Source organism: Schistocerca cancellata, chromosome 4 (assembly GCF_023864275.1).
Source record: "Schistocerca cancellata isolate TAMUIC-IGC-003103 chromosome 4, iqSchCanc2.1, whole genome shotgun sequence".
NCBI lineage: Eukaryota > Metazoa > Arthropoda > Insecta > Orthoptera > Acrididae > Schistocerca > Schistocerca cancellata.
Window position 1 is genome coordinate 527,055,891 of NC_064629.1, and position 20,477 is coordinate 527,076,367.

The following is a 20,477-nucleotide window of genomic DNA, read 5'->3' on the forward strand; positions in this document are numbered from 1 at the left end:
AGCCTTCTTCTCTGAGATGTATCACATTTGTAAACCATATTTAATCTGGTCCAGGGTTCATAGAAAAAGTTACTCCTAAGTATTATTTTAAAAAATCTATGTTCTGCAGCTTCCTAGAGTTTCCAATATATCTATGCAGAAAATTAACATTTAAATCACCAGTGGCTACCTGTCTTAACAGCAGGGATATTACATCTAAATAAATTCAGTATATGTAAGAAGTGGCCAGAGAAGTGGAGCAACTCAGCTTCATAACTAACACTACTGCATCATAGAGTTTATCAAGAAATTAGAAAGCATAGAATTACAGTGTAGTATAAGTGTATTGAAGACAGTCAAGGGGATACTGAGTGCACACTGGATGTGCACAAGTAAACTTTTTAATATATGGAGATGGTATCTGTTCTTTCTGACATGTCCGAAAAAACGAATACCATCTCCATATATAGTTCAGGCTAACCGGCCATGACCTCCTCCTCCTGTGCGGATGCACACGCATTGCCCGAACTCTTAAGAGACTCGGTCAGATTGTCTGCCATGAATAATGAGTGTAGTGGGCAGGGGCACTACGAATGTTGCAGTAGGGTTTTGGAGCATATACTGTATTCAAACATAATGAATCACCTAGAGGGGAACGATCTATTGATACGTAATCAGCATGGTTTCAGGAAACATCGTTCTTGTGCAACGCAGCTAGCTCTTTATTCGCACAAAGTAATGGGCACTATCGACAGGGGATCTCAAGTTGATTCCATATTTCTATATTTCCGGAAAGCTTTTGACACCGTTCCTCACAAGCGACTTCTAATCAAGCTGCGGGCCTATGGGGTATCGTCTCAGTTGTGCGAATGGATTCGTGATTTCCTGTCAGGAAGGTTGCAGTTCGTAGTAATAGATGGCAAATCATTGAGTAAAACTGAAGTGATATCAGGTGTTCCCCAGGGAAGCGTCCTGGGACCTCTGCTGTTCCTGATCTATATAAATGACCTGGGTGACAATCTGAGCAGTTCTCTTAGGTTGTTCGCAGATGATGCTGTAATTTACCGTCTAGTAAGGTCAACCGAAGACCAGTATCAGTTGCAAAGCGATTTAGAAAAGATTGCTGTATGGTGTGGCAGGTGGCAGTTGACGCTAAATAACGAAAAGTGTGAGGTGATCCACATGCGTTACAAAAGAAATCCGTTGGAATTCGATTACTCGATAAATAGTACAATTCTCAAGGCTGTCAATTCAACTAAGTACCTGGGTGTAAAAATTACGAACAACTTCAGTTGGAAAGACCACATAGTTAATATTGTGGGGAAGGTGAGCGAAAGGTTGCTTTTCATTGGCAGGACACTTAGAAGATGCAGCAAGTCCACTAAAGAGACGGCTTACACTACACTCGTTCGTCCTCTGTTAGAATATTGCTGCGCGGTGTGGGATCCTTACCAGGTGGGATTGACCGAGGACATCGAAAGGGTGCAAAAAAGGGCAGCTCGTTTTGTATTATCGTGTAATAGGGGAGAGAGTGTTGCATATATGATACGCGAGTTGGGATGGAAGTCATTAAAGCAAAGACGTTTTTCGTTGTGGCGAGATCTATTTACGAAATTTCAGTCACCAACTTTCTCTTCTGAATGCAAAAATATTTTGTTGAGCCCAACCTACATAGGTAGGAATGATCATCAAAATAAAATAAGAGAAATCAGAGCTCGAACAGAAAGGTTTAGGTGTTCGTTTTTCCCACGCGCTGTTCGGGAGTGGAATGGTAGGGAGATAGTGTGATTGTGGTTCGATGAACCCTCTGCCAAGCACTTAAATGTGAATTGCAGAGTTATCATGTAGATGTAGATGAATGTAGTGTATGGACATTAAGTTGGGAATGTGGGTCTCACAGGGAGCATGCAAGGGATAAATCTCTGCACTCGCACTATCATCTGTGCCCTCAGTGGCTCAGATGGATAGAGCATCTGCCATGTAAGCAGGAGATCCCTGGTTCGAGACCCGGTCAGGGCACACATTTTCAATTGCCCCCGTTGATGTGTATCAACGCCTGCCAACAGCGCAGGATCTTGATTTCATTATCAAACTTTTTAATCTCTGTTGCTCCATTACAAGTAGGGGACATTGGCTGGTATGTACTTTTCAATGTCAATAAACTTTACCAACAGTCGTACACTTTAAGATATTTTGTTTTATTCTGAAAGCAACCAGTTTCGGCAATTCATTTTGCCATCTTCAGGCCCTATATGCTTTTTTTTCAAATCAATGAACTTATCGTATAGCACCATAAAACTGGATATTGTGAAATCCAATCCCTGTGCAAATGCTTCATACGAAGACGTGACAGCAACTCATGTCACGTCTTCGTATGAAGCATCTGCACAGGGATTGAAATTCACGATATCCAGTTTATGGCACCCCTTCCTGAGGCAAAGTACTAGCAGGAATGTACACATAATGAAATTGTACACCCATAGTTTGTGAAACTGTGCTAGTACGGTATGTTGACTAGCTCATCAAAAAACTAAAATCAAATATAAAAACTGTTGTGGTTATTGATGCAGCAGTGTTTGTGTGGCAGAGATTGTCAGGTAAGACCTTATTAAATCTAGCACTGAACCTCAAGTAAAATTAAGGCACTTTTTTGCTCATAGTAACCATTTAAGTAAGAGATGCTTCCAAGATGGTTTAGCTCCACAGAAAAGGCCTGGAGGTTAGACATTATACATACGTTGCTCATAAAATTATGCATCAGTCCCTCACAGTAATTCACATGGTGACAGTGGCATGGAGATAAAATTGAGTGTTCCTAACTTTCTGTTAACACTGTGTCCCATTGTGTCATAGTATTTTTTGTTTACCAGCAGTGTTTTAAAATTGATACTGTTTTGAATGTTGTATGCACCTTGTACTCTCACTTATCAAATTTTTGGTATGATTCAAACCATTATTTAGTAGTTTCATGTCCAATTCTTTTATTTCTGTGAAGAAAATGATACAGTTGATGTTCATTGAGCTCTTTCCCCTGTCATAGTGTCTACATTTTAATCCTCATTCTTTTTCAGAATTGGAAATGTGGCTTGAGTTCTGATACAACACGTAATCTTCTTATTTGCTTTCTGTGGGTAATAAAAAATGTTGATAAAACCGTTTTGAAGCATTGGTGGACAGAGCTGCCTTCACAGAGACTGCATCAGCTCTTAGAAGTGCTCAATATTTGTATTTCTTGCTTTGAATATAAGGTAAGGCTGAAGATTTACTCACAAAATGTTTCAGATGTATGTAATACAGGAACTAAGGAAACACAATAAATGTTTGTAAAATGATCATCATGTGCAAGCAGGGCAACTATTATATTTTATTTTTGTGGAATTAAAGATGTGAAACTGTTAGATAATCACAAATAAATGCATATTTGTGTGACATTTAAAAACAAAAGCAGGCAGGCAATCAATAAAGTGAATAAAGGTTACTTGATTTCTTTTCTTAGGCCTCTTTAGGGGTATAGAACATCTAGGAGAACTCTCCATCCATCTCTGTCTTTGGTCATTTCAGTCAGTTCCAACCAACTCTTTCCAACTCTCCTTGCTTCTCCTCCCATCATCTTCTTCCTTGTATCTCTAGGCCTACCTCTTGTTGTGGATTGGCAAGAGAGCCAACCCTGTATGAGAGGAAGCCGAAAGGCATGCGTTTTAGCTCACGCAGGCTGGCGTGAGGTCTGGAACAAGTCAAGGAAATTAGACTAGCAAAAAAGGACGTAGCTGTGGAATACTTAACTTTAATCCATAAATGGTGAACATCGCTCTTGACGGTACATGTTTTACAGCATCAATAGTAACTGGTAATGGCGCCTTGCTAGGTCGTAGCAAATGACGTAGCTGAAGGCTATGCTAACTATTGTCTCGGCAAATGAGAGCGTATTTTGTCAGTGAACCATCACTAGCAAAGTCGGCTGTACAACTGCGGCGAGTGCTAGGAAGTCTCTCTAGACCTGCCATGTGGCGGCACTCGGTCTGCAATCACTGATAGTGGCGACACGCAGGTCCGACATATACTAACGTACTGCAGCCGATTTAAAGGCTACCACCTAGCAAGTGTGGTGTCTGGCGGTGACACCACACCTCTCTTCCTTGTTACCCGGGGATTCCATTCCAGTGTCTTCTTTTCAATTTTGCCACCTGACTTCATCAGTTTGTTCCCCATCTGTCTCCACTTTCTCTCACATATCTGGTCTTCTGTTCCAGGGGTTTTCAAACTGTGTGTTGTGGCTCCCAGTGGCCTTGTGGCCTCATAATAGTGACATTGCGGAAGCTTCATAAAGATAATTATTTTGTTTATTTGCTTTCTGTATAAAGAAGCAGTGTGTATGCTACTAGTGATATCTAGCCAGGTGGCAAGTAGGTGTTCTTACCATGGCAGTGTTCTACAGATGGCACTCGAATTGCACTGTGTGGCTCATTTGTTTTTATTCAGCCATAATCAGTTTGAAGATTAGCATTGTTGAATGCAGAGGTTTTTTTTTTTAATTATTCTGTGATTTTTGTTTCTCTGTCAACATGAACAAATTTTTATGTGTAAATATAAAATGCATTAATTCAAATGTATCATGCAGTTCTAAAGAGGTGAGTAGACAAACATGCAGGAAGTATGGCGGCAGTTACTTGAATTTCAGTTTTACATGTACTATTGTTGAAAATAAAGAACGACTGCAGTGTGCAAAGGGCATTTGAAAAGTCCGTGCAAAAATAAAAACTACTTACATGTTTGGGGTAAGCCTTTTTATTTATCGACATAGTGTCCTTATAGACTTATACACTTCATCCAACCCTGATCTAATTTGTTGATCTCTTCCGAATAATAGGAATTGTCCAAGTCTGCAAAATAGCTATTAGTTGCTGCAATCACCTCCTCCTTTGAATAAAACCTTTGTCCCGCGAGCCATTTCTTCAAATTGGTTAAGAAATAGTAGTCCGAGGGAGCCGAGTCTGGATAATAGAGGGGATGTAAAATGAGTTGGAATCCTATTTCGAATAATTTTGCAACAACAACTGCTGAGGTGTGTGCTGCTGCATTGTCGTGATGGAAAAGGACTTTTTTTGTGGTCCAATCACTGGTGTTTATCTTGCAGCTCAGTTTTCAAACGATCCAATAACAATGAATAATATGCACCTGTAATAGTTTTACCCTTTCCAGATAGCCGATAAGGATTATCCCTTGCGAATCCCAGAAGATAGTCGCCATAACCTTTCTGGCCGAAGGAATGGTCTTCACCTCTTTTGGTGCAGATTCTCCCTTGGTAACACATTTTTTAGATTGTTGTTTGGTCTTAGGAGTATAGTAACATATCCATGTTTCATCCACAGTGTTGAAGCGACGCTTGAAGTCTTGTGGATTCTTCCTGAACAGCTGAAACCATCCTTGCAACACTTCACATGATTCCAATTTTGGTCAAGTGTGAGCCATCGTTAACCCATCTTGCTGATAGCTTTCTCATGTCCAAATGTTTATGCAAAATATTGTGTACCCATTCATTCGAGATGCCTACAGCCCTAACATCTCACACATCTTAAGTCTTCTGTCATCCATCACCACATCATGGATTTTATCAATGATTTCTGGAGTCATAACCTCCACAGGGTGTCCAGAACATTCAGCATCACTTGTGCCCATATGGCCACTCCAAAAATTTTGAAACCGCTTATAAACTGTTCTAATTGAAGGTGCAGAGTCGCCGTAATGTTTATCAAGCTTCTCTTTAGTCTCCTGAGACGTTTTGCCTTTCATAAAGTAATGTTTATCACCACACAAAATTCTTTTTCGTCCATTTTTTGACAATCACTCGACTCCCTTGATTCACACGAATGCCAAACACAAAGAAATAGACCAATATGGCTGAAACTTGGTGTGCATTCTTTCCAAAGATGCTACTAACTAAACATGACCTCGATACGTGCCAGCGGTGCCAACGCTCTGATTTTGCAGGGACTTTTCAAACGCCCCTCGTATCATTTGTTTCAAAGCACTGGCTACTGAAAGCATTCTTCCTAATAAAATGAGATGACATTTTGAGTCAAATCATGGTACTGCTGTAAGCAAACCAAGAGAATACTTTCCCCACAAGTTAAAAGAAATCACTGAGGGGAAAAAAAGCTTTCACTAAAGAAGATACAATTCCTCCAAAGGCTAATGAGACTAACATTTTTCAACAGTCGGATAAAATTTCAGCTGTCAAAAGTAAACAGCTATTGTGGAAGAAAAAGTTTGATGATACACATATACATTATGTTTTGCTTGATCTTTGCATGGATTTAGAAGACAATGACTTTCAGTTGAAGAAAGATCTGTAGTCTGTGTTTGTGGATCATTTAACTGAAGTCAGTTATTACTTTCTGAAGTACTTTCCAGAAGAAGTTGTCCAACATAACTAGATCGAAGACCCTTACAGTATAGAACATCCATCAGCACTGAACAATAAGAGAAGTTGATTGCTATTTCTTCAGACTACACGTTGAAACCAAAGTTCATTCCTCATCACTGCTTGTGTTTTGGTACTTGGTGACGCAGGAGTATGTGCAAGTAGGTAAAAAGATCCCAAGGGTTTTGATATCTCCCTACTTAAATGAGGTAGGTTTTTTGGCATTGACAGTTATGAACATAAAATACAGTTTGCGAATGAATGTAGAGAAAGGGATGTGAGTCACAGTTTCCAGTCTTTTACCGAGTTTTGAAAAACTGATGATGAAGATGTAAGTTCATCCTTTCCACTGATTTTGTTACAAGAATAAGATGTAATAATATTAAAAGTTGATTAAAATATGACATGCCAACAGTTAATAAAGAAATTACTATTCATATTACTATTTTTTTAATCATCCCACACTTTGAGTCAGATGTCATATTCAAGAGGAGCCACAAATGCTTATGTTCAGGTCAAGGGTGCCATGGGCCCAAAAATTTTGGAAACCACTGTTCTATGTGTATCTGGTTAGTTTTTCTCCAGAACTCCTTGTTACTTGGTTTTTCTAGTTACCAGGTATTCGCGATGTGCCAGAGACACCTATGTATGAAACTCTGTAACTGTGATGATGGTCTATTCTGAGTATGGCCCAAATTTCACTGGCATACGGGAGGTCAGCCTTCACATTTCTATTAAAGATATAAATTTTTGTTTTTATGTGATGATTCTGTTTCACCATATTGTATATAATTGTATGAAGACATAATTTCTTTTTGTGTTTCTTCACATCTTCTCCAGCTAGACCACCTTAAGTCACCACGCTATCTGGGTACAGGAATGAGTTCACAGTCTCCACCTCCTGCTCCCCTGTAAACAGAAGCTCTTCCATGTTCCCAGAATTTACTCTCATTTCCTGTGTTTTATGTATATTTATCATGAGGCCAGTAAGCTCTGCTTCTTTTTTTTGTTGTTGTTGTTGTGGTCTTCAGTCCTGAGACTGGTTTGATGCAGCTCTCCATGCTACTCTATCCTGTGCAAGCTTCTTCATCTCCCAGTACCTACTGCAACCTACATCCTTCTGAATCTGCTTAGTGTATTCATCTCTTGGTCTCCCTCTACGATTTTTACCCTCCACACTGCCCTCCAATGCTAAATTTGTGATCCCTTGATGCCTCAAAACATGTCCTACCAAACGATCCCTTCTTCTAGTCAAGTTGTGCCACAAACTTCTCTTCTCCCCAATCCTATTCAATACCTCCTCATTAGTTATGTGATCTACCCACCTTATCTTCAGCATTCTTCTGTAGCACCACATTTCGAAAGCTTCTATTCTCTTCTTGTCCAAACTAGTTATCGTCCATATTTCACTTCCATACATGGCTACACTCCATACAAATACTTTCAGAAACGACTTCCTGACACTTAAATCTATACTTGATGTTAACAAATTCCTCTTCTTGAGAAACGCTTTCCTTGCCATTGCCAATCTACATTTTATATCCTCTCTACTTCGACCATCATCGGTTATTTTACTCCCTAAATAGCAAAACTCCTTTACTACTTTAAGTGTCTCATTTCCTAATCTAATTCCCTCAGCATCACCCGACTTAATTTGACTACATTCCATTATCCTCGTTTTGCTTTTGTTGATGTTCATCTTATATCCTCCTTTCAAGACACTGTCCATCCCGTTCAACTGCTCTTCCAACTCCTTTGCTGTCTCTGACAGAATTACAATGTCATCGGCGAACCTCAAAGTTTTTACTTCTTCTCCATGAATTTTAATACCTACTCCGAATTTTTCTTTTGTTTCCTTTACTGCTTGCTCAATATACAGATTGAATAACATCGGGGAGAGGCTACAACCCTGTCTTACTCCTTTCCCAACCACTGCTTCCCTTTCATGCCCCTCGACTCTTATAACTGCCATCTGGTTTCTGTACAAACTGTAAATAGCCTTTCGCTCCCTGTATTTTACCCCTGCCACCTTCAGAATTTGAAAGAGAGTATTCCAGTTAACATTGTCAAAAGCTTTCTCTAAGTCTACAAATGCTAGAAACGTAGGTTTGCCTTTTCTTAATCTTTCTTCTAAGATAAGTCGTAAGGTCAGTATTGCCTCACGTGTTCCAACATTTCTACGGAATCCAAACTGATCTTCCCCGAGGTCGCCTTCTACCAGTTTTTCCATTCGTCTGTAAAGAATTCGCGTTAGAATTTTGCAGCTGTGACTTATTAAACTGATAGTTCGGTAATTTTCACATCTGTCAACACCTGCTTTCTTTGGGATTGGAATTATTATATTCTTCTTGAAGTCTGAGGGTATTTCGCCTGTCTCATACATCGTGCTCACTAGATGGTAGAGTTTTTTCATGACTGGCTCTCCCGAGGCAATCAGTAGTTCAAATGGAATGTTGTCTACTCCTGGGGCCTTGTTTCGACTCAGGTCTTTCAGTGCTCTGTCAAACTCTTCACGCAGTATCTTATCTCCCATTTCGTCTTCATCTACATCCTCTTCCATTTCCATAATATTGTCCTCAAGTACATCGCCCTTGTATAAACCCTCTATATACTCCTTCCACCTTTCTGCCTTCCCTTCTTTGCTTAGAACTGGGTTGCCATCTGAGCTCTTGATATTCATACAAGTGGTTCTCTTCTCTCCAAAGGTCTCTTTAATTTTCCTGTAGGCAGTATCTATCTTACCCCTAGTGAGACAAGCCTCTACATCCTTACATTTGTCCTCTAGCCATCCCTGCTTAGCCATTTTGCACTTCCTGTCGATATCATTCTTGAGACGTTTGTATTCCTTTTTGCCTGCTTCATTTACTGCATTTTTATATTTCCTCCTTTCATCAATTAAATTAAATATTTCTTCTGTTACCCAAGGATTTCTATTAGCCCTCGTCTTTTTACCTACTTGATCCTCTGCTGCCTTCACTACTTCATCCCTCAGAGCTACCCATTCTTCTTCTACTGTATTTCTTTCCCCCATTCCTGTCAATTGTTCCCTTATGCTCTCCCTGAAACTCTGTACAACCTCTGGTTCTTTCAGTTTATCCAGGTCCCATCTCCTTAAATTCCCACCTTTTTGCAGTTTCTTCAGTTTCAATCTGCAGTTCATAACCAATAGATTGTGGTCAGAATCCACATCTGCCCCAGGAAATGTCTTACAATTTAAAACCTGGTTCCTAAATCTCTGTCTTACCATTATATAATCTATCTGATACCTTTTAGTATCTCCAGGATTCTTCCAGGTATACAACCTTCTTTTATGGTTCTTGAACCAAGTGTTGGCTATGATTAAGTTATGCTCTGTGCAAAATTCTACAAGGCGGCTTCCTCTTTCAATCCTTCCCCCCAATCCATATTCACCTACTATGTTTCCTTCTCTCCCTTTTCCTACTGACGAATTCCAGTCACCCATGACTATTAAATTTTCGTCTCCCTTCACTACCTGAATAATTTCTTTTATCTCGTCATACATTTCATCTATTTCTTCATCATCTGCAGAGGTAGTTGGCATATAAACTTGTACTACTGTAGTAGGCATGGGCTTTGTGTCTATCTTGGCCACAATAATGCGTTCACTATGCTGTTTGTAGTAGCTAACCCGCACTCCTATTTTTTTATTCATTATTAAACCTACTCCTGCATTACCCCTACTTGATTTTGTATTTATAACCCTGTAATTACCTGACCAAAAGTCTTGTTCCTCCTGCCACCGAACTTCACTCATTCCCACTATATCTAACTTTAACCTATCCATTTCCCTTTTTAAATTTTCTAACCTACCTGCCCGATTAAGGGATCTGACATTCCACGCTCCGATCCGTAGAATGCCAGTTTTCTTTCTCCTGATAACAACGTCCTCCTGAGTAGTCCCCACCCGGAGATCCGAATGGGGGACTATTTTACCTCCGGAATATTTTACCCAAGAGGACGCCATCATCATTTAATCATACAGTAGAGCTGCATGTCCTCGGGAAAAATTACGGCCGTAGTTTCCCCTTGCTTTCAGCCGTTCGCAGTACCAGCACAGCAAGGCCGTTTTGGTTAATGTTACAAGGCCAGATGAGTCAATCATCCAGACTGTTGCCCCTGCAACTACTGAAAAGGCTGCTGCCCCTCTTCAGGAACCACATGTTTGTCTGGCCTCTCAACAGATACCCCTCCGTTGTGGTTGCACCTACGGTACGGCCATCTGTATCGCTGAGGCACGCAAGCCTCCCCACCAACGGCAAGGTCCATGGTTCATGGTTCTTTTTTTAGAGAATTTAAATCATGTTTCATATTGTCAGCCATTGAGTGAACAGTCTGTGAAGTCCAAATCCTACAGACATTCATGGATTCCCCATTGGATTCCTCTTCTCGTGCCTGCTGTTAATCTTCTTGTAGCTGAGTCAGGGACAAGTAGAAAATGTGTTGGTGACAAAATATGTCCCTGCCCGACTTCAGTTTTTGTCTCTATTGACTGTAAGATTTCCCTTGTGGAGTACACAATGTTTGTAGCCATCATACAGTCTTCAGTTATGTTTAGGACTTTCTGTGGTATACCCAGGACCGTACTGAGACCATGGCGAGGAAGGGCCCCACCAGTGGCACAGGTGGGAAAGGGGGGGGGGGGGGGGCAAAAACTAACCAAAAAGGAATAAACAAACAGGAAAATGATTTAATAATTAACCGGGAGAGATACATGAGTTCTTGTACTTCTCATGTTCCTGTCTTCTGCCTATGAGAAGAAGCCTTCCTCTCAACCTGAGGCTGTAAATGTGTGTTGTTGTGACAGTGTCATTGCGTCTAAGTATCATAATGATGTAGTGACTACTGCTAGATAGGCACCACTCGGATTGTGTGTCATCAGTGTGCATGGTTCACACAGCTTCTGCCTACACAGCTAACTTATATTCAACAATAGATTTTTTGCTGCACTTTGCTTGCAACGGTATTGTAGGGTACCAAAAGTTGGCAAGTGGGTGCTGAAGAAAATATGCTATTTGACTGAAGGATTCTGATTTTTGCCAGTTTCTGCCAACTGAAGGGTGGAGTGAAACTGTGTATGCTAGAGAGCTTCAAAGTATGAGATACAATAGTAACTGAAATGGGTAACAGATCTCACATATGACAAGTCATTTTATCTCACTTTAATTTACTGCAGGGAACACCATAAATGAGAGCTCTGTATCTTATTCTGAAAAAAATATACAGTAGATTTTGGTACATGTCATCTGATGAGTATTCATCATAGTACCTCAAACTACTGCTTAGCGTAAAAAAAAAAAACACCATGTGCACTCCACAAGCACTCTGCTACCCAAGTAGCTGCTTCCTTTATGTAGTGCACACCTGATCTTTCAATGGGAGACCTATAATTCTACACCTGATAACACAGGTCGAGAAACCTGAAGCCAAGACTGTCACAGGATTGTGACAAAGCCTTTGGTTGAGACCCTCCTCTCCACTAATCTATCCTGTGTAACTCTATTCACATCTATATACAGTAACTACTGCACCCTGTATCTGTTTGTGTTCATCCTCTACAATTTTTATCCCCCAACACTTTCTTCCATTACTAAATTTATGATTTCTTGATGCTTAAAGATTTTTAGTAAATCTATAGTGAAGGTTGTACAGACTAACACATTTCATCTGGAAAAACCAAATTTTACAACACACGTAAGAGTTGGCAGTAATTACAGTTGCCAGTTTAATTGTAATAGCTTTTTATAATCATCATATTATGTGAATAAGTCCATAGTAACCATAGCCTAGCAAATATGCCTTAATGAAAACAGATAGACTAACCTTATGCTGCTGAGTGAGGAGGTGGAATAGCTAGTTATTCATGAGGATTCAGTTATGATAAGTGCCCTTAATAAAAGATTTATTTGTCTATTAAATTATGAACAGTTGTTTATTAGCCATGAATGATGGGTCACAACAATGTTTATATTTGAATAAATTTACTATTTTTGTATGGTGAAACATGATGATGGAATAGTTCCTTTGAAATAGGCATGGCCGATTTCATTTCCCATTCTTCCCTAATCTGAGCATGTTCTCCGCCTCTAAGGCCCATATTACACTGTCAAAGATGTTTAACAAATCTCTTACATAAGCTAGGACAATGCCCTAACTTAAATATATAAAAAACTTAATGTAAATATCTTCAAAAATCCATATTATTTTCATTTAGCAAACAGAGACAGTAGAAGATATGTATTTCATTAGTTAAAAACTGTCTACTGCCTTAAAAATATTGGTTTATTAGGACCTAAACAGATCCAATTAATTCCTGTAAATGTATACTGTAAAACAGACTAAGTAATTTTAGCAGAGAGTACAGACTGTCTGAGTAATATTCCAGTAAAACTGACATCCTGATTTGACCGGAGATGTCACAACCAGTTTCTTTGATTTAAAGGAGTTTTTCAAATGGGCATATAAGTAATTGAAGATGTCTTTGTGATACAAGGTGATCAAAATAAAACTGACCAAAAATTATTTCTGGAATTTCATGACAATGCAGTCTCAACAACAAAGAGATCGCCCAAGAAAAAGTGCATCTGTGTTTTCAGCAAGATGGAACAATTGCTCATGCAGCCTTCACATGAGTTCATGAGGTGTTTGATGAGGAGAGGAGAGGGCAGTCAGCAAAGGCAGTAAACTCTCCTGTCCTCTAAATCAGCTGAATGACCTTCAAGAACACCTGATTTTTTCCCTTGTGATTTTTATCTGGGTGGAAAATTGAAGGATTAGGTATACTTAAATAACAGCCACTTTCTCAGAGAGCTACAGCAGAACACTGAAAATTCTATTGCTGTCATACCTTAGACTGAGCCGCTGTATGTATGTTACAGTTTTGTAAATCATACAGAGTGCTGCAATACCATCAACAGTGGTCATTTCCTGTAAAGAGCACTTGTGTAATTCATTAACTTGGGGGTTTTATTTTCTGTCAGATTTCTAAAAAAATTATAGCCTAGTTTTATTTTGCCCACACTGTATTGCTTAATGCCTAGTACTTATTTAGATAATTATCTCTTTCTGTTATGGATGTCTATACTCCTGATTTTAAGAAACTTCCACCATCTTTCACAGTCTCATTTTTTCCATTAGATCTCAAAACAAAACATTTAGTTCTAGGATTTAACTGACAAGTTTTGAGTGTTGGCAATGCCAGCTCAATCACAGTTTAACTTCCTCTAGAGTATAGCCTATTACCTTACTTTACTCATTTATACATTTCTGTTATTTACTCTTTTCTGTACATATAGCATAATGTGCAAGAGTTTGCAGATTCAAGTCAGTTGCATTTTAGTAAATAGAAACAATACCACTGATGTTTTGTAACAGTATTAGAGAAGGAAAGTTGCTACTCGCCATATAGCAGAGATGCTTAGTCACGATAGGCACAACAAAAAGCTATAATTGTGCGCTATCGCTGCTATATGGTGAGTAGCAACTTTCCTTGTCTAATATTGTTACATTCCATCCTGGATTTTCCATTGTTTGATTTCCACTGATGTTTTGACTTTATAAGTACAAGTCCCTATCTGTTTGCACTCTTTTACCCCATTCTATGTTTCAGGGCAAAAAAGCTATTAAAAGATTCTCACAACAAAGTTTTCGTAAAACAACTGACATCAAATCTCGCTTGGAAGATGTAATTCTAGGACAGGGGTCAGCACGAAGTGAAATGATAATGCGACGTAAAGGTATGCATTTATGTTGATAATAATAGAAAACTATGGAATTTTGTTCTCCCATATGTAAGTGTTTTGTTTATAGTTCCAGAAAAAGTCTTTGTACACAGAGTATTCTATTTATCTGATGACTGCACAAGTGGCACTCTAGATAGCAGGTGGTGGGCGCTCCTTTGCCCAGCAAATCAGATGCAGTGCCGCCCATTCGACAGGCCTGCATGGCTCTGGTGGGTGGGTGGGTGGGTGGGTGGGTGGCAACACACTCCCATTTGTGCGGTCATCAGGTAAATGGAACACCCTGTAGAATCATATATTAATGTAATTATTCTCCTTGTCCATGCAGAGAAGAATCCTCCAGCTTCTCCCGGTTGGCCAGGTGATCGATTACGATGGCGCAAAGAACAAATGGCATACCGTCCCACTGCAGAACAGCCGGAACGACCAAGGGCTGAAGTTGAGACAGATGCTCATATAGAAGGAAATCTGGCCACAGAAGTCAGCTTTGTTATTCTAGATACATTGGAGCAAATTGTTCAGGTGCGTACTAAATATCAGCACAATAATTGTATCCCTCTTATTTGTTAAAAAGTCAGCCTGAAATAGTTGGAGGCTGTTTAGGTTGCTGAAACATGTTTTCAATGAAAGTTCTTTTTACTGTTTTTTTAGCTTTTTAAATATGTTCAACGTTCACTACAATTATGTGATTTGATGTGAACTCCATCTTTATTTGTGCTGATTTTCTCACTGACAAGGAAAGGTTCCCAGGGATTGGATTAACTTCTGGAAACCATATATATGGTGTTGTATTTTAGAGTCCCAGGTATCGCACCATGGATCCATCAGTCAGAGTGAACCCTCATTTGTGAGTAACCAGTAAAAAAAATGTTTTTTTTGAAATTTAACATGATGCTCTAGGGCAGGGGCAGGCAGGAATCCTGCAGGTGTGCAGTGCACTTGCACGCGTCCAGTTAACAGGTGTTCTGCGTGCACACAGGGGCAAGCTAGCCACCCGCTTCTCTCCCCTGCCCACCATACTGTCTCTCCACTGCTTCCTCTGTAATGCGGTTTGTTTCCTAGCTTGCTTTACTGAATGAAGGAATAAGGTTAGTGGAAGTGTTTGAAAGAAATCATGGTTTGAAAGAGTGCCTTTTACCTATGATATGTTTTATTTAATTATCACAGGTAGAGTTTACAATGCGTTTAATGTCTGGAACAAAATTTCTGCATACAGACAAACGCAAACAGTTACATAAATTTTCATCACTGATGTTTGCTCTTAACCAAGACTTATTAATTTTCATAACGGAAAAAAAATCTCTCACAAACGTATGTCGAGCCAAACACTGACATTATCTTCGCAGCTTCACAATGGAGACGAGGAAACTCTTGCTGTGGAAAGTCGTGATAAAAGTCTGTTACACATATTGCCAAAAGGAACTTGTCTCTCAGACGAGAATTACCCTGTAGATCTATTAATTCCATTTGCAGATTGGGGTGAATATCATCTACAGAAACAGCAAATGGTCTCGAGAACCATTCAAAAGCTTGGAATAAATATGATACATCCCCAAATCGCTTGAGAAATTCGTCTTTCATTCTTTGCAATTCTGTTCTCGCGCAGTAGACAGAGTAGGGAAATGCACTGCGTTCCCTGACGAGAGCTGTCATTCCCGTAGCTCAAGCTTGCTAGTGAAAACTTGCAAATCAGCCATTTCACAAATTAGCTGATTTTCTTCTTGCAAACTTGTGTTCAATGCATTCATGTGTCTGGTAACGTCCACTAAAAATGCAAGGTCGACAACCCACTCTGGATTTTCTAACTTGGGGTCGTACCTTCCTTTGTCCTTTAAAAACTGATTTATTGGTATTCACAGCTCAAAAAATCTTTTGAGTACATTACCGTGGTTAAGCCAGCGGGCTTCACTGTGGTATGGTATGTCACCGTACTCTTCCCCAATTTCAGCTAAATATGTGTGAAACTGTCTATGTGTAAGCCCTTGGGATCTCAAATAATTAACTGCCTGAATAACCACTTGCATGATGTCCCCCAGTTTTGCTGCTTTTGCACAGATTACTTCTTGGTGCAAAATGCAGTGGATGCTGTACAATGATTCTTCTGTATGCTGTAGCTTTTTTTCTTAGTAATCCAACAAATCCCATTTGTTCCTCTTTCATTGCAGGTGCTCAGTTTGTTGTCACAGACACCAAACATTCCCAGTTTAAGCCAGCTGAATAGACAGCTTCTTCAATGGCTTTTAGGATGTCCACGCCAGTGGTTGTGCTTTTTAAAGATATCAGATCTAAAAAGAAATCCCCTGTTATGTGCAGAGCAGTGTCTACGCCGCGGACATAAATCATTAATTGCGCGGTGTCTGAAATATCTGTGGACTCATCAAGTGCGATGGAAAGTGCAATTAACTCCTGTAGTGCACTCCTTAATTGACGGTAAACATCACCTGCCATGGCACTTATACGACGACTTACAGTCTGCCAAGAAAGAGTGATAGCTTGAAACTGATTTGCATTCAGTGGGCAAAGTAAATCAGCATCATCATTGATGCACTCGATTATAAACTCACTTTAAGCAAACGGTTTTCCAGCTCTTGCTACATTAAGCGCAATCTTATAACTTGCACCGCTGGGCAATCATTGTTGTCGTCCTGAAAAATTGAAAACAGTGCTCCATAAAATGTTAAATCAGTTAGATGAGAGACACGATGAAAGAAAGTTGCAGATCTCTCGTGACAACAGCACCTTACGTCAGATTCATCTACTATCGTCAGATCGCTCTTCTTAAGCTCAGTCAATTTCCCCATCCGCTCAGAATCCGACAATAAATTGTACTCGTCCTTGTGAAATTTATTATAATGGCGTTCAATACTAAACTTCCGCTGACCAGCGAGAATACTGCCACATATTAAACATTTCGAATGTTCATGTTTTTGTACAAAGAAAAATTGATTCTCCCATTCCTTTTTAAAAGATAGCAAATCTCCACTTCTCCGTTACTTTGATTCACTCTGCATTTTCCGGTACTTCAAATACAACTTTCACTACGTAGTGGTCGCTTTGCATCAACGTCCGTAGCTTAGCCTGGTACTACATTGCCACAACCTGCCGGCTGTCGCCACTGCCCCATTCGACGATTGCACGCGAGCAACACATGTGCAGCACTGTGTGCTCATGAGCCGCGTGCAACGTTTGCCCACCCCTGCTCTAGGGTTTAAAAATAATTTTACTATACGTAGTAGTGGTGTAACATAGTGGATAAGGTACGCCCTGATGTGCAGAAGGTTGTAGGTCCAATCCTGGTAGGTGCTTTGAATTTTTTTATTTTTAAATCTTTATCAAAATGACTTTTATAATTATTTTTATTCTGTTCATTGGCTGAAATGTAATTTTTTTAAATTTCTGATCTTTTGCTGCAGCATTTTCATTATTTTATTGACTGTTTTTGCTCTTATTTTTTTTCCTATCTTCTTTTTCCATATGGAATCTCTTTATTTATTTTCATTTAGCTGTCATAATATTTAAAGATTTGAAATTTCTGGCATATAACAGTTATAAAACAAACAATGAAATAATTTATGTTGGTTGTGTAATTGTCAGAACTGTTTTTTTTTTTTTAAGATGTAAATTTTTTGTATTGTAATCGTCACAAAAAATTTAAAATGTAAATTTTTATTGCACTATGAATAAAATAATTCAGATAATGATTGAAATGAAAAAAAGAGATTATAAAGTAAACATAATTGATCCAAAATCAGGAATAGAAATTATGGATTCAATAACATGGACAAAATATTGGATGATAAAATGGAAGAAATGAAATGAAAGCTAATACATGGAAATAATGAAAAACATTTCAATAAAGATTCCAAATAAAAGAAAATGACAGAAGAAAAAAATGAGAGCAAATGAAAAAGTTAATGCAGTGTTTAAAATGATGTAACAAAGGATTAGAAAAGAGAAGGGAAAAAGAAAGAAAAAATATTTAAACCAGTTCATTGAACAAAAATAATGATCAAAGTTATTTCAATAAAGATTTAAACATAAAAAAGTTTCAAAGCACCTGATGGGAATTGAACCCAGCACCTTCTGCACATCAGGAAAATATCTTAACCACTACATTACACCACAGCTCTATGCAATACTAACATTTTAAGGCTCTAGAGCATCATGTGAAATTCTGAATTTGTTTTCATCGATTTCTCACAAATGGGGCCATACTTTGACGAATGGCTGCAGGGTGTGATACCTGGAACCCTAAGCTGCACCAACACATACATGGTTTCAAAAAGTCTGTTCCACCCCTGTGGACTTCTCCTTTTGAGATAATATTAGCAATATTTATCAAAATTTTTCGTCACAGTATTATTATTATTATTTTAAGGAACATGTGAAAGTGTACATCACACTTGAATCTTTTGAAAAACTTAATCTCTAAATTGGATACAAAAAGAGAACCGAAAAAGTCATTGGATACTATTGAATGGAAGGATAAGTTCCCTAAGATTGAGTGATAGCCATCTTACAGCAAGACTAGTAAATATGTAGAAATTCATTCTTAAACCAGGATTCTGAATAGTGTTGCCTTCTCAGTACAAATGTTTCATATCTTTCTTTTCCAGCATGGAACCAAAGAGGGACTTTTTTATGAAAGTACTAGGTTTCATCTGTATATGTTTCTATCATGCTATACCATATTTACTCGAATCTAAGCCGCACTTGAATCTAAGCTGCACATGAAAAATGAGACTCGAAACCAAGGAAAAAAAATTTTCCCGAATCTAAAGCTGCACCTGAAATTTGAGATTCGAAATTCAAGGGGAGAGAAAAGTTTTAGACCGCACCTCCAAATCGAAACAAGGTTGGTACATTGTAACATGAGAGACAATTTAGGTTGAATGGATGAAGATACAGCTACAGCAGTATGGTTTGAGTCGTAAGCTTAACAGTTAAGCTTTACCAAGTAGCCATTGCTATGTGTCAGGCACTCCGTCGGGTACCCTTACTTTTTCACATGCTTTGTCTGGTTTGAACCGATCGCTTAGGTTGGTTGGTTGGTTTTGGGGAAGGAGACCAGACAGCGAGGTCATCGGTCTCATCGGATTAGGGAAGGACGGGGAAGAAAGTCAGCCGTGCCCTTTGAAAGGAACCATCCCAGCATTTGCGTGGAGCAATTTAGGGAAATCACGGAAAACCTAAATCAGGATGGCCGGACGCGGGATTGAACTGTCGTCCTCCCGAATGAGAGTCCAGTGTCTAACCACTGCGCCACCTCGCTCGAATCGATTGCTTATTTTGCTTTGATCTGATAAGTGTCGTTCTCTTTGTTATAGGTGTTTACGTCACTCTAAGCCGAAAATGCATTATTGTACTGTGTCATGCATTGTTTGTCGCATTCTGATAATGAGTGTTTACGACCTGTCACCGCTCGCGGCATGGCTTGCTTTTGTGCTCGCTACCGTGGCTTACAATTAAAAAAAAAAAAAAGAAGAGGACTGTCTCATAAGCGAGACAATGGCAAGAGACTGCTATTTGTTGCTACTTACACTGCTGCTTTCTTTGATAATGATCAACAAGAACCAAATAATAGACTGCATATGATAGAAGTTGTTCTGAACGAGAGTTTGCAAAGATTTTCGAACGGAGAAAATTTTTTGCTAGACACCTCTTTAGTACATTATATTCTGCACAGAAATTAGAGTCATTTTAGATTTATAAATCTAGTCAGTTGCCGTGCTTCATCTCCGACTGTATAACTATTCATCATAACATGAATATAAACATGACATGATATGTATATTCTTCTGCGTTTGCTGTTGTCTCACTCTAGTTTCGTAGTTTATTAGGCAGACTGGATTTAAATGAAATAGCAGCAAACATGAATGGCATAATGTTTACATTCTTCTACCTTTTCTTTTAATTTATTTACTGACGCAGTGGTTTTGGTGCCAGTATTTATCTTTGTGCCTGCAAAGCATGCCTTTGTAGCGCTACATATGTTCGACGGCAGAAGTTAGTTGTGGCAACACCTACCAACATTTTTCAGAACTTCCACTTACTTTGCACTTGATTCTAAGCTGCAGGCGGTTTTTTGGATTACAAAAACTGGAAAAAAGTGCACCTGAGATTCGAGTAAATACGGTAGTCATCATTTGCTGATTGTGATTTTTAAATTGGTGTTTTCAGTGTTGATGGTTGGCGTTTTTGTCCTTTTTAGCTTACATATTTGTGGTTATCAGTTTGAAAACTTTTAAGTGTATATTTTGGAGACTTGGCTCTGTTAACTTTCCTTTGCCTGCTAGCTAACAGTGGACTAATAAATATTA

The 20,477-nt window shown here is 39.0% G+C and overlaps 1 protein-coding gene across 1 annotated transcript in view; it reads left to right on the forward strand.

Moving 5' to 3' along the window:
- LOC126183490 (dedicator of cytokinesis protein 7) overlaps positions 1-20,477 on the forward strand; it is a 266,895-nt gene that overhangs the window by 165,797 nt on the left and 80,621 nt on the right. The window contains exons 25-27 of the mRNA XM_049925523.1: positions 3,051-3,227; positions 14,028-14,154; positions 14,486-14,679. Of these exons, the coding sequence (XP_049781480.1) occupies positions 3,051-3,227; positions 14,028-14,154; positions 14,486-14,679 (498 nt within the window). The remainder of the gene's footprint in view (positions 1-3,050; positions 3,228-14,027; positions 14,155-14,485; positions 14,680-20,477) is intronic.